This window comes from Microtus pennsylvanicus, chromosome 3, assembly GCF_037038515.1.
Source record: "Microtus pennsylvanicus isolate mMicPen1 chromosome 3, mMicPen1.hap1, whole genome shotgun sequence".
In the NCBI taxonomy this organism is placed as follows: Eukaryota; Metazoa; Chordata; class Mammalia; order Rodentia; family Cricetidae; genus Microtus; species Microtus pennsylvanicus.
The window spans coordinates 82,759,245-82,775,091 of NC_134581.1; the positions used below are offsets into that span (position 1 = coordinate 82,759,245).

At 35.7% G+C, this 15,847-nt stretch overlaps 1 protein-coding gene and 1 pseudogene across 1 annotated transcript; both read right to left on the bottom strand.

The window, feature by feature from the left end:
• Positions 1–931: 931 nt before the first annotated feature.
• Positions 932–1,882, bottom strand: LOC142847180 (olfactory receptor 8C8-like). The gene has a single exon (XM_075967906.1). The coding sequence runs from the start codon at positions 1,880–1,882 to the stop codon at positions 932–934; it is 951 nt and encodes a 316-aa protein (XP_075824021.1).
• A 9,159-nt stretch (positions 1,883–11,041) lies between these two features.
• On the bottom strand, positions 11,042–11,976 carry LOC142847181 (olfactory receptor 8C8-like; annotated as a pseudogene).
• Positions 11,977–15,847: the final 3,871 nt, after the last annotated feature.

Consider the following 15,847-nt stretch of genomic DNA (forward strand, 5'->3'; position numbering starts at 1 on the left):
AGGATATCTGACAACCTCTTTTGAACACCATAGACAGTAGGTACAGATAACGTGAACAGACATATATACAGAAAATAACACCCATATACACAAAATGAAATATGTATTAAAAAATAAAACATTAGAATAAAAACAGCAATATTAAAGTGCTAAAGACCCAATCCAGATTAGTTTAGGGACCTGGGGCAGAAATGTAAAATAAGTAACAAGAAAGAACCTAAACAAGACCTGCATAACAATGATAGGAACAGTTGACATGACAATGTGGATAGGGAAAACCTCACAAGGCTCACCCCTAGATGAAGAGCTATGGGCAATAAATAGATTCTGAGAAAAGAACTCAACGTTCTCCAAGGATGAGCTTTCTGATAGACTATCTGATCCTGAACAGTTGCCCTAAAAGTATATAAATAAATAACTCTAAATAAATGAAGTATATATAAAATATATATTGCTATGTATGTAAATATTAAATTACACTAGAGGTCATAAATTTGAGATATAGGAGTGGAAACGGCAAGTTTGAAGAAGGAGAGAGAGTTAAAAATGATGCAAATATAATAATGAAATATCACATCTAAATATATAAATAATAGAAAACATGAAAAGATATCCTCACAGGGCCTCTATCTAATACAGTATACAAGAATACGATACATTCACATTCTCACAAGAAAAATCTCCAGATCATGAATAAGCCTACACAACTGTAACTCCATTCAGTGCATAGAAATGAAAAAAATATAACCACATTTCATGTTGAAAGAGGAAAATATATTAGAGTATTCCTTTTCTTTTCTAAAACTATTATAGAAATAAAAATAAAGAAAAGGAAAAGTATATATAAAAGGAGGTTGATAGGGATGAAATGTGAAGAGAAAGAGCTAAACTGGAGACATGGAGGTTGTCAACATCCCAGAGAGTTCATCACTTAGACTGTGATTCTCTTCAATGTTCTCTTCACAGCAAGTTTGACATCCCTGTTCCTAAGGCTGTAAATGAGTGGGTTTAGTAAAGGCAGAACAAATGTGTAAACTACTGAAAAAAATTTCCTCTGAACTACAGACTCTGCAGATGATGGCATGATATGAGCAAGCAGACCAAATCCATAGAACAGGACAACAGTTATTATGTGAGAACTACATGTGCTCATGGCTTTAGACAAACCCTTAGATGATGACAAATGAATAATATTAACAAGAATCAAAGCATAGGAGGACATAATAATGATGCCAGTGCCAACAATAACTACAGCCACAGAAACAGAACTCACAAGCTCATTGGTATGACTGCTCCCACAGGAAAGCTCCAGGAGTGGGAATGTATCACACATGTAGTGGTTGATGACATTTGAATTGCAAAACCTGAGTCTGATAATACATCCTGTGTGCACAATGGCACTAGAGAGCCCCAGCAAGTGTGAAACAAGCATTAGCAGAGAACAGGCCCCGGGAGACATGACTACTGTGTACATCAGGGGCCTACAGATGGCCACATACCTATCGTAGGCCATGGCTGTCAGCACGAAGCACTCTGAATTAACAAAAAGGCAGAAGAAAAATAGTTGAGCCATGCATCCTCTGAAGGATATGGTGTTGATTTCTGAGACAAAGTTTATCAGCGTTTTGGGGGTAAAAACAGAAGAATAACAGAAGTCAATGAGGGACAAGTTGAGGATAAAAATGTACATTGGTGTGTGAAGATGAGAATTCAGGCAGATGAGACTCATTAAACTCAAGTTTCCCAATACAGTGACTGTGTAGTTCACAAAGAACAGGAGAAACAGGGGCAGCTGGAGCTCTGGCTGATCTGTTAATCCTATAAAAATGAACTCAGTCACTGAAGAGTCATTTTCCATATCCATTTGTTTTACATGAGACATCTGTAGGAAAATCAATCAGAACCAGATGACCTTAGCAAGGATCTTTGCATCATGATGTCAGAGAGACAGCTGGAGTTCATCGTTTCTGATCTCAGGATTATCTAAAGACAAAGCAACATCCAAAGAACATGGCTACCACTTCTTCTCAAACCCCTCCTCACAATGAGTGACTCAGTCCTGAGGTAATGCTGATAAGGATGTTGCTGAACATTTCCCCATTCTTTAGCCTCCACTAATGTTTTGAACTAAAGGAAGCAATCCAGTGACTTGTTCTGTATTCCATGATTTATTGCTTTGTAGTTCAAAGGAAATTATCAAAACATGGATGATTCAGGGCTTACCTCTGTTCAGGATGCTTCACTACTGTTGAAGCACAAGGATCCTTTTTTCCCAATATCCTTAAGAGTCTGAGTTTCTGATGATAAATTTTTTAACACTCATCAGAATCAGAACAGATCCAGACATTATGAAACCATACACTTGGTAAATGACATAATTTGTACTTGAGAATTTATCTAGATTTTTTATTACTTACATGACAGAAAAAAAGGTTATAAGAAGTTGTAAACATCACCACATTTGAATTACAGTCTACTGAATGGATCAGCACAGAAAATTATTCTCACCTTTATGATTTCCTCCCAGGTTGCATAAACCCCAGGATGATAGAATTTTCTCAGTCTATTTACAATAGAATTCATAAATCTAATGTTGAATCTTTGGGGACTTAAAGTCTACTCAATTTGTAGTTTCCCTCTAGGAGTACCTAGTTCTGAGGGCAGAGTTGTGTGTTTTCCTTTGGGAATTTTCACTGTGTATGAACAAATCTACTAGGGGAAAATCAAGGGTATAATATTCTGCCATATCTGAGGGTTTCCTATAATACCTTCAAGTTTTATTAACAAATATACAATTCTTTAGCAATCAACAAGGAAATTTTGTAAAAAATAGATTAAATAACAGATAAGGCACTTTAGGTCCTTTTGAGTTTAAATCCATGTTGTGAACTTTCTTATTATGAAGCTACCCAAAGGTTACTTACCTTCTCCTAACTTTATTTATATTTATATCTTTATATTCATCTGTGTAGCTATGAAATATGGCTCATAAAAGATAGATTCGTGTACACATCAGTAGTCCTCTAAGTTTCAACAAAATGGATCTCCTTTTATAATAAAGAAGACAGCATTTTCAAGAAATGCTGATGGCAAAACTGGATATCCACATATAGAATGTGAAACTAGATCCCCATTTCTTCCTCTGCAAAAGTGAATTCAAAAAGATAGTAAAGCCCTTAGAATGAGAGCTGACATTTTGAAATCACTAGTGAAAATGCTTCAAGAGGTAAACACAGTCAATCTAATATTCTTAATAAGACTCTGATAGTACAGAAAACAATAGAATGGATAAATGAAATTACATAAAACAAGAATGCACAGGAAAAATAGTTAATGGATTAAAGACACAGCATTCAGAATGAAAGGAAAATGGTTGGCAGCTATTTATCTGATAGCACACAAATATTCAAATATGTAAAGAATAAAAATCCTAAAATATACATAACAAGTCTGTCAGCAAATGGACGTGTGAGTTGGGAATGAAATAACTTGAAAGGGTGCTTGCCTAGAAAACACAAGACCCTTATTTTGATCCCTATGTTGCAGACAGTAAACAAGCAAAATAACAAATGAACAAATAAATTGAAAAGCCAGTCCTTAATAAAGAATTGTAAATTGCTAAGAAATATTTGAAAAAAATATTTGCACTCCTTAGCCATCAGGAAAAATGCAAATCAAAACTACATTGAAGCCATACATGGAGTCTCATGCCTCTAATCCTGGAAACAGGTGGATTTCTCTGACTTTTATACCAGAACACAATGAATTTTGGACAGGGGAAGAAAAAAGAATAAAAAAACTTCATTGGGATTCTATCTCACTTCATTTGGAATGTCTATCAATAAGAAAATGAATAACAACTGGATAGCATATTAAAATAAAATAACTGTTACACAGAATTGGTAAAAATGCAAAGTAGTTCAGACATTATGGAAATGAGTCTGGAGATTCATCTAGGAAGTCTTAAGATAGAGCCCCCATGTAATTCCCTTATGTCATTCCTGGCATCTAATAGAAAAACTATGTTCATTAAATTCTTCATCATAGCTGAGCTAGGGAACCAGTACAGAAGTACAGGACTGAAAAACAGATAAAGAAAATAGATTATGGATGCACGATGGATCTAAATTCTGAAAAATGAAGGAAACAGCATGGAAATGCAGATCAAGTCAAGTGAAGTGCTAGATTCAGAGAGATACTATTTTTTTTTTCATTCTGTGCAGAAGCCAGATTCAAGAGAGGGTGGTGAGGGTGTAAAGATGGTGAAAGTACTTTATTTACATCCATTAAAATACCATATTTAAGACAATTAGTTTACAGGGCCAATACATGCTAACAGAGAACCTCGAGAAGAAGAAGCACTCTTTGCCAACAGGATTCTCCAAGGTTTGAAAATGGCATAGCATCATGCATACAGCACCACACCATCATTTTGAAGGATTTCATGGCCCTAGAACTTCACTGTGTTTCTACTATTTCTTCCTCTGCTCCTCTTAATTCCTAGCAATCACTGATCTTTGTATGTCTCCAGAAGCTTAGCTAATCCACATAGTAGTTTACCTGGACTCAACTGGTAGTCCTTATCTGGACTCGCCTGTGTAGACAGGGGTTTTCACTGAGTAATATGTGCTTAAGCCTTCTCCACATTTTCTCAAGGCCTAGTAACTAATTTCTTCCAGTTGCCTTTTATGGAATGTACTACAGTTTGTTTATATACACACCTTTTGAGGAATAGCTTGGTGTTGTTGGCAAATATGAGAAAACCTACATTCACAAGCAAGTTTTCTCTTTTTATCTTATTCTCAAACCTGTCAAGACAGTATCAAGGAGCAAATAAACTGAGATAAAAAGAGAACTTGCTTCTTTATTTTCTTTTTTTATTTTTTGTGTGTTAATGTTTGGTTTGGTTTGGTTTGGTATTATTTGGTTTGGAATTTTTGGGGAACAAAGAATAGTAAAGTCGGGTAGATGATAAGGTGGGAAGGATCTGGGAGGAATTTCAGGAGGATATAAACATGGTCAAAATATACTGTATAAAGAAAAGTTTTTTAATTAAAAAAATTAATTTTGTTTGCTTCCAATTTCCAGGAGGATCTCTATATATTTTTCTTTGGGTTCACCTTATTAGGTAGCTTCTCTAGAATTATGAACTATAGGCTCAATGTCCTTTGTTTATGGCTAGAATCCACTAATGAGTGACTATATACCATATTTATATTTTTGGGTCTGGGTTATTTCACTCAGAAAATTCAAGATGTCATTGTTTTTTTACAGCTGAGTAGTACACTAATGTGTAGATGTGCCACACTTTCTTTATCCATTCTTCAGTTGAGGGGCATCTCAGTTGTTTCCAGGTTCTGGTTATTACAAATAATGCTGCTACAAACATGGTTGAAAAAATGCTTTTGTAGTATGATTGGGCATCTTTTAGGTATATATATTCCCAAGATTGGTATTGCTGGATCTTGAGGTAGGTTGACTCCCAATTTTCTGAGAGACTGCCACACTGATTTCCAAAGTGGTTGCACAAGTTTGTATTCTCACCAGCAATGGATGGGTGTTCCCCTTACTCCACATCCTCTCCAGCATAAACTATCATTGGTGATTTTTTTTTTATTTTAGCCATTCTGACAGATGTAAGATGGTATCTCAAAGTTGTTTTGATTTGCATTTTCCAGATAGCTCCTGGAAATTGGAAGCAAACAAGATCACAAGACAAAAGTTGGGAGCATTGAGCGGGAGGGAGGAAAGAGGGAAGGGGTGAGGGTGAGAGAGAGGGGAAAAGGGGAAGGTTGGGGAGATCTTGGGAGAGTAGGATGGTTGAGATGGAGAAGGGACAGATATGGGAGCAAAAAGGAGATATCTTAATTGAGGAAGCCATTTTGGTGTTGGCAAGAGGCTTGGCTATGGGCTGGTTCCTAGGAGTCCACGGGGATGTCCCCAGTAGGATCCTGGGTAGGGGAGCAGAGGGTGCCTCAACTGGCCTTGCCCCATAGTCAGACTGATGACTATCTTGAATATTAACATAGAACCTTTGTCCAGCCACAGAGGGAGACAGAGACAGAGACACACATCAGAGCACTGGATTGAGCTCCCAAGGTCTAGTTGAAGAGCAGAAGGAGGAAGAAGATGAGCAAGGAAGTCAGGACCACGAGGGTTGGCTCACCCACTGAGACAGTGTGCCTGAGATAATGGGAGCTCACCAGCTCCAGCTGGACTGGGAATGAATGAGCATGGGATCAAACCTGACCCTCTGAATATCGTTGACAGTTGGCACATATGGAGGGGCCAATGATAATGGCACTGGGATTTGTTTCTACTGCATGTACTGGCTTTTTGGGATCCTATTCTCTTTGGATGCATATCTTCCTAAGCCTGAATGTGGGGGGAAGGGCCTTGTACTTCCCACAGTGCATGGTGCCTTGTCCTCTTTTAGGACTGGAGGGGGTTGAGGGGAAGGTGTGTGGGGGTAAGGGGGGGAAGTGGGAGGAAGGGAAAAGTGGGAATTTTGATTGGTATTATTTATAAAGTAATTTAAATAAAGAAAGATAAAAATTAAATCATTACAATGTCTTCCACAATGTCTCCCATTTTAAATTCTCATTAAAAACAAATAAAAATTCCCATTATGCTAGATCATTTAAAATGTTAGAGAACTTTTTGTGTCAGAATTTTTTTAATGTTAGTCATCCCAATAGATATAATATATTGATATATTACATTTGAAATTTTGCCTATGTCTTACTCTTTTGTTTTTTTGTGATTTTGGTTTTAATGTTACTTTAATTATTTTAATGTTATTTATTTAATATAGATAGATATTTCTGTTCCGATACACATTTTAAAATTATTCCCTGTCATTCTGTGTTTTATTTTTCTTGGGGGAAAGGTTTTTGATTTTTTTATTTGCTTTGTTTTTATTTTTTTATGAGATAAGATTCCTCTATGTAACAGCCCTACCTGTCCTGGAACTTGTTTTGTAGACAAGGCTGTCTGTTTTGTAGACAAGGCTGTTTTTTATTTTCCTTGGGGGAAGGGTTTTTGTTTGTTGTTTTGTTTTGTTTTTATTTTTTCCTGAGATAAGATTCCTCTTAGTCCTGGAACTTGTTGTGTAGACAAGGGTGACATCAAGCTCATAGAGATCCTCATGCCTCTCCCTCCAGGGTACTGGGATGGAAGGCATGTACCACATGTCCCACTGTTTTATATTTGTTTATTGACACAGAAAAAGAAAAAGAAGACAGATAAAATCAGGTAAAAATTAACATGTTATCTCTCCTCCTTTAGAAATGTTTGACCCTTGAGCCATGTCAATTATTGCAAGAAATTGGTATTTACCATTTTCATTACCAGTCAGTATGACCAAACCTGAAACTTCATTTGTGTTCTTTATAGCTCAATGTTTTAATGAGTAATTTCAATTTATACACATGGCTAATTTTATCTCAAATTACATAAAATGTAATTCTGAATTTAAGATATTATGCAAGGGAGTAAGAAAATTTAATTCATAACAAGAAAAAAATGAAGTTAAAATATATCCATATTTTAAATGAACAGAACATGACAAAAAGAGTAATGATGCTGTATAGAGAAGTGATAGCATTTAAATAAGAATCCATGTTCCCAGAGTGAAATACCTCTATATGAGATATATATATATATATATAGATAGATAGATAGATATAGATATAGATATAGATATAGATATAGATATAGATATAGATATAGATATTGCCATTGTTCTTGGTTGCCCAGCAGAGCTAGATAGTAGAATCCCTCTACTAACTACATAACAAACATGGACACATCATAAAGAAATTAAATTGACTGAGCTGGAGGTTCCTCCTTGTTGGCTATTATTCATACTACCAGAAAATGCATAATAATCATTTGCAAAAGAAAATTTATTAAGTTTATCTTAGCTAAAGATTATGTGTGCTGTTATACTGAGCTTCCATAAAAAAGACAACCAGTGATACAATAATTCCACTTCTATTTGACTGATGTTTCCTTGGATTACATAATATACTCTACTAAACTAGATTCTTAACTTCTAATCAAAATATGTACCTATTTCTGTACTTAAGCTCTGCATCATGGTTGTGTTTAGGCAACAGATTGAAGCTTTTTATTTATTTATTTATTTATTTTATTACTGTTTCAAACATGATTTTACTTTGTAGCTCAGGTAGTCTGAAAATTCAAGATTTTTGTACCTCTCCCTTTGTAGTACTGGGATTACAAACATACTCTACATTTCGGCTTTATTAGCAGTGTTCTTGCCCACATTTTCTTTCTGTTGTTTTATCTTTGATTTTTGTTTGTTTGTTGCTGTTCACATTGCTTTGCTTCTGAAATAAGATATATCTGTATCATCCAGCAGGCCTGGAATTCACTATGTGTGCCATGCTTACCTTAAAATTGTGATCCTTCTGCCTGCTTTACTTAATTCTTAAATGATGTGCATGTGACACCATAGTTACGTGTGTGTGTGTGTGTGTATTTATTTACTATTCTAGCTGGCAATGCAAACCTGAGAGAGTGGAGCCTAAAAATTAGACAGACAAAACTCACATTTAATAGCCAACTATTTTTACAGAGCATCAGGCAATTTATATTGAAGGTTAAAAAGAATCATGTTAATAGGGTGTTCAAAAACAAGGAAAAACTACACATGACAAAACCATGTTTTTTTCAATAGAGGCATATGAATAACAGCAGCTGAAATAAACTCACTCCTATCCACTATACCTGGGACAAGCACAAAAGCACATTACAAGAAAATTCTGTGTTACTGAAGAAATTGTGGTCACAAGATCCTTGGGGTTTTTTTTTTTTTGAGTTTTCTCATAAGCACTCAGAATTCCCATTGCACTACTCTCTTCTCAGACTGTGTTCCAATGTGTTTGTGCATGTATGTGTGCGTTTATGAATTGTTATGTTTATTTTTGCATAGATGAATGAATAAAAAGTATAAAAAATATTCTCTATTGGGAAGTACTTAAACTAAATAAAAGTATTTTAGCAACAAAATATTATATTTATATAAGGTAGAATACAAAAACATCAGTCGAGGCAGAGTCATTTTAAGAATGAAAATGGTAATCTTTAATGCACTAGTTTTTATTGTATTATGAAGCATTTTTACCACCCTAGCCCACATTTTAGGTAACCTTACAAGGAAATAAAATGAAGTATGAATGATGAGTATTGAACAAAAATAAATTCTGAATCAGAAGCCTACATTATTTTTATGTGGTCTGGTTATCATTGGAAAGTAATTGTTCATTTCTATATATCTCATGATGAAGCTTTAACAACTTTGTTCTGAGATAACTTTCCAAGAATGTGATAGTCTTGATAAAATGGAGATAGTGCCCTCCCAGACAAAGAATGGATTTGTTTGGTTAATTAGCGGGAAAATGAGGAAATTTCTGATGGTTGAAAATTTGAGGTGCATTTAAAATAATCCCATACACTGAGGGTGCCTAGGTAACATCTATGACACATACAGCACTGTGCAACGTCCTTCAGTTTCCTTCACACTGACTCTCTGAGGTTTTAGAGAAGAAAAGAGAAGTTCATGCTCTCTCTTGCGAATGATTAAGTTGTTTGAGCTGAATCCATGTGTTTTGTGAATTCTGTGAATAGCTATAAATAGTGGCAGGCTCAATTGTGAACTTGCAAATGGCCAAAGAGGGCATTGGGCCAGCTCAAACTGTTGTTACAAACAGTTATGAGCTATCTTGTGGGAGCTGAGAACCAAATCTAGGTCTTCTGTAAGAACTACTCATGCCTTTACCCGCTTAAACATCCCCTCTATCCCAACACCCATAAATCTCTTCATAAGATACATAACTGTTAGCAAATTATGCTCTGCTTCATTCATTGTATGACCTTACCAAAGTAATACAGTCATTTGTTCATTTACATAAAAGATGTATTGAGAGGTGCAGAGAGGCAGAAATGAGAAGTAAAGGTTTCATTTGCTCTTTGGAGTTGAAATCAGAAAGAACAGCTTGCATCGACTATATTCTAAAGCCTTAAGCCAGGCAGGTTTTTATTTTTTATTTTAATTTTGTTTTGTTTTGTTTTTTTTTTTGTTGTTGTTGTTGTTTTTTTTTTTTTTCGAGAAAGGGTTTCTCCGTAGCTTTTGGTTCCTGTACTGGAACTAGCTCTTGTAGACCAGGCTGGCCTTGAACTCACAGAGATCCGCCTGTCTCTGCCTCCCGAGTGCTGGCCAGGCGGGTATTTAATGAGTAAGTTGTCTCCTCATTTTTATTTTTATTTTCTAAAGCATAGCATCCAGTTGAGGCAATGGGGAAAATGATTAAACATTACCATGACCATTTGTTCTTTCTTCTGTAGTCAAGAGAACAAAAGGTTCTTAAGAATGGTGTCCTAGACATAGTTGCAGATTCAGGGAAAGGAAAGCAACAATTTCAGTGAAATTCATAACAAATATGTATGTTTTAATATAAGAACTGATGGATTTGACATAGCATGCAGAGATGTAAGCCTAATGCATACTTAAATAGCTATAAAAAAACCTTACTCCATTAAATTATGTACTTTCATCACAGATTTAGAGCCTAAAGCCAAAATGAAAAACATGCTAAAAAAGACACTGAAAAATTCTTGATACTTTGGCAGTGCTGCCACAACCACAATTTTTGCCATCTTTACATTTTAAAAGTACATCTATAGGTGATATACTGTCAAATCAAAAATACATCTAAAAATGGTTTCCAAAGTGAGAAATTTATTACAAATAATGCATAGGTGGGATTGTACAGTCAAACAGGGTATTAGTCTTCCATAGATAATAAACACCAGCTTGAATATAAGTGGATTAAGACCCAAAACAGACACACAAAGATTTACAATTCAGGTTGAGAAGGAAAAACAAAAGATGGATAGAATAAATTATATTGATGTCGTAGACAAAGGAATGCAAGGGAAAAGAATGGAAGATACATAATGGAAAACATACAGAAAAACAGTGGGGACAGAGCTATAAGAATTGCCACTGGCTTAATTAACTTGTGATTCTCTTCCAGGTTGTTTTCACAGCATCTTTGACATCTTTGTTCCGGAGACTGTAAATGAGAGGATTCAGCATGGGCACCAAAAATGTATAAAACACTGAGAAAAATTTTTCCTGGCCCACAGTCTCAGCAGATGATGGCTTGACATAAGCAAGCAGCCCAGATCCATAGAAGAGACTGACAGTTATGATGTGAGACCCACAGGTGCCTAAGGCTTTGGACCAACCCTTACCTGATGACATATGAATGATATTGAAAAGGATCAAAGCATATGAGACTAAGATAATGAGGCTACACAAAATGATAGCTGTACCCACCACAGCAGTACTCACAAGTTCATTTACATAAGTGTTACTGCAGGAGATCCGAAGAACAGGGAAGATGTCACACATGTAATGATTAATGATGTTGTTTTTACAAAAGTTAAGCTTAATCATTAAGCCTGTGAGTATCATGGCACTAGAAAATCCTATCAAATATGAACCGAACATCAACAGACAACAGATCCTTGGCAACATGATAACCTTGTACAGTAAAGGCTTACAGATGGCCACATAACGATCATAGGCCATGACTGTCAGCACATAACTTTCAGAGTTGACAAAAAAGCAGAAGAAAAACAGCTGAGTCATGCATCCTGTAAAAGGAACTTCTCCAAAATAAAACTCACTAGCATTTTGGGGGTAAAAACAAATGAATAACAAAAATCAATAAAGGACAGATTGAAAAGGAAAAAGTACATGGGGGTGTGAAGATGTGAATTCAGGAAGATAAGACTCATCAAGCTCAAATTACCCACCACTATGGCTGTATAATTCACCAAGAACAGGAAAAACAGGGGCAACTGGAGCTCGGGTTGGTCGGGTAGTCCCATAAGAATAAACTCAGACACCGAGGAGTCATTTTCTGTAGCCATTTGCTTCATGGGTGGCATCTGTAAGAACAGAATGTGACACTACCATGTATTTAGTATTTGACTCCAGAGGGATAAACTGAAATTATTGGTTTATAAACTTGGATTAAGGGAAAACATAACAAGACCCTCAACTATTCATACTGACTTCTGAAGAGATCCAATTTGATGTTTATTATACCCATAATGCATGTGTCTGTCCAGAAAGCATGCAAACACTCTAATTTTTAATGTAATTCTTTCGTTTTTCCTTAGTCTTTAGTTAAAGCTAAAACTGTAAAAGAGCAATACATAAGAACTTTCATGCAGTATTCCAAGCTTATATACTTTTGCAATTCAAGGTATATAATCAATACAAATATGATTTTGTGTTTACCTTCATTCACCTGGAGCCCTCTTGCCTTTTGGAGGTCTTAGAGCCTTCCTTGTTTTCTTTCTTTACTGAGAGCTCCAGGTACCCAATAATAAATAAAGTTATAGACATTAGCAAAAATGTGTAGACGAACTCCTAGAGCAGTAACCAGAAAATTTTTGCTTGAGAACTTCTTCACAAATTTGTTTTCACACACATAAAATAAAATGCAATCTTATGTATGTCTCCAAAGCATTACCTCACTCAAGTGAGAAAATTCATTAAAATCACGGATTGTTATTCTCATCTTTATGATTTCCTCCCTGCTGGATTTGTGCCTTGAGAGTGTTAATTAGTGAATTTGTGTTTGCATTCTGTGCCAGAGAACTAACATTGAACCTTTTGAGATTCAAAGTTCTCCTCAGTTTATGATCTTCCACTAGAGGCCCCTAATTGCTTTGACAGAATTGTGAGCATTCCTCTTTATCTTTCTTCTTTCTTTTTTTGTTTTGTTTTGTTTTGTTTTAATAATATTATTATTATTAAAAATTTCTACCTCCTCCCATTTCCCTCCTCCATCCGCCCTACTTCTCCTCCCCCTCCCTCTCCAGCCCAAAGAGCAGTCAGGGTTCCCTGCCCTGTGTGAAGTCCAAGGTCCTCGCCCCTCCATTCAGGTCTAGGAAGGTGAGCATCCAAACAGACTAGGCTCCCACAAAGGCAGTACATGTGCTTTGTACAACTCTACAAGAAGAGTGTCCAGGGATGTGCTGACTGCCATCTGTAGCTTTCCTCTGGTCATCTCTTTTTGCAATAATGCACATTAGATCTATGGTTTAACAGTGTGTAGAAAAGTACTACAAAAGCTTTAAAAGGAGAGGAACAGTCTCCCAAATCAGGCTGAGTTTATACTCACTCCTCTCCACTCCCTCGCTATGAAGTTCTAGGCTTCTCTGAGACTTGCTTCTATATAATTATATCTGCATATTCTTATGTAAGCCTATAAAATAGACTCAGTTCAACAGGGCTTGAGTTATGGACAAATGGTAGTGTTCTTCCTTATGAAAGTCTGTTGGGTTATATTCTGAGATAAATAATAAAAAATTAAATACAATTAAATAGGTATCTCCTGTGGTTTTGATAAACAGATGACACACATGATGTACTAGAACTGTAATAGATACAATAAGTACCAGTGATGAGTGTTAGTTGTTTCGTCCTTTTTCACAGTCTTGTTCAGATACATGAAGTTTCCAACATGGACACATTTGAATAAAATACATTTTTAGTGCGGTGCTATTGCCCTGTGTAAAAAAGAATAACAACGTGCATGGCCACTTTGTATTCCATGTCTATATCTCCTCTCCATCACTCAGATGTTTCACTGGTAGTCAATGAAACTTCTTTAGTTTCACTGTCAAAAGTTCTGTGTATCACCATGGAGATCAGAAAGAGAGAATTGACAGGTAACTACATTGAATGAAGAACACTGGGAGAGTGAATAAAAACTTGTCAACAATAACCCATTTGCTTTCATATCAGTCAAGAATGAAAATGGAGGAGCAGATAGAGTGAAATAAAACACAGTTTAATACTGTAAAAAAAAAAACTAGCAAATTTTCTACCAATTATTCTTTAGACTCCTCTCTGTGACAAATGAGAATTTCGAAAACTTTTAGTTTTCTATCCTTTGAAATATTCAGCATTGTCATTGTTATTTATTTTAATTAATTTAATAGATGCTTACTAATATCTTCTTTGATTTTTCAAGTCCTTATCTTTTTAAAACATTCTTTGAATATTTAATAGCAATTTATAAATAGCATGAAAGGTAAGTCCAAAACCCAAATTTTATATGAAATTATTTCCTTTCTTTCCTTTGTCTTGTTTTATATCAAAATTCTTTGTCAAATAATATTTTAAACTTGATATGTTCTGTTAATTTTTATAAAAGTATTGATAAGGCCAAATAACTACTTCCCTCCAAACCACTTAAATTTCTAACTCATCTTCCTTCCATCTTTGTATCCTCTTCTTTATTGTCATTAATAGCACCTGAATCCAGTTAGGGTAGTGCTCAGGAAAAGACAAGGGCAGAGAATGGCAAAGTAAATATGACTCGACGTAAGCATTTAACTCTAGTCCTTTGTAGACATAGGAAGAGCATGCAGAAATTCTTTGTGCTCTCTCCAACTATTTCATATATATCTAAAGTTGTTCCAAAGTGTAAAGCAGGTAAAACATCTTATAATTAGTTACATTTATCAATTACATAGTTTACACATATGAGAAGCCAAGGACAATGGCATGGGGTTTTGATCCTACTTCATGATCTGGCTTTGTGGGAGCCTAGCCAGTTTGGATGTTCACCTTCCTAGACATGGATGGAGGGGGGAGGACCTTGGACTTTCCACAGGGCAGGGAACCCTGACTGCTCTTTGGACTGGAGAGGGAGGGGGAGAGGAGTGGGGAGAGGGGAAAAAGGGTGGGAGGAGGGGGAGGGAAATGGGAGGCTGGGAGGAGGCAGAAACTTTTTTTTCTTTTTCTCAATAAAAAAAAAACCTCAGATAAATGAGACGTATGATTCTGTCAGATTCAAAATTAATATTTTAATATTAAGCAGTAAAATAAAAAAATTAAAGAGCAAATACACATACACACATATATATATATATATATATATATATATATATATATATATATATGACTCACAGAGCCTCCAGGAATCTGAACTATGTCTGGATGTCATAGTAGTTATTAGGATATACAAACTTAGGTGACTGAAAAGAGACTAAAGGAAGAAAACTGGTATGAGCTTGTCCAGCTCTATTAAGGGAATTTTTTTCTTTCTTAAAATGAGATAAAGGCTGAAATCCATTAATCTCAAAAAGTGCAAGTAAAATATTGCTGTAAAGCCTGCCCAGCACAGAGAGGACACCTGGCAGATGAAACTTGGTTTCAGACCCTGGAACCCATCAGCCTTTGTTGGGATACTAGCAAGCAACTGTTTCAGACTCCTCATTTTAGGGGGTATTTCCTAATTTCTAAATAGTTAAGAAGTTTATCTTTATAATAAACAGATTTATTAAGGTATAATACATATAAAAGTAACTATTTTAAAGCATAAAATTCAATAGTTTACCGTATTATATGTAGCTAGTAGCTGTGGGCAGGTCTACTTTTCCTCCCGCCCAGCTCCCGCATGGTTAGCTTTACACCTGAAATAACAACACACAAAGTGTGTTCTTTTGAACACTGCCTGGTCCATTAGTTCCAGCCTCTTATTTGCTAATTCTCACATCTTAATTAACCCATTTCTATTAATGTGTATAGCACCACAAGGTGGTGGCTTATCAGGAAAGATTCAGCATGTCTGAGCTGGCCCTGGCTCCATAGCATCTGACTCACTTCCCTTCTTCCCAGCATTCTGTTCGGTCTACTCCTCCTATCTAAATTCTGCCCTATCAGGCCATGCAGTTTTCTTTTTTAATTAACCAATGAAAGCAACAGATAGAAAGAAGTCACTCCCACATC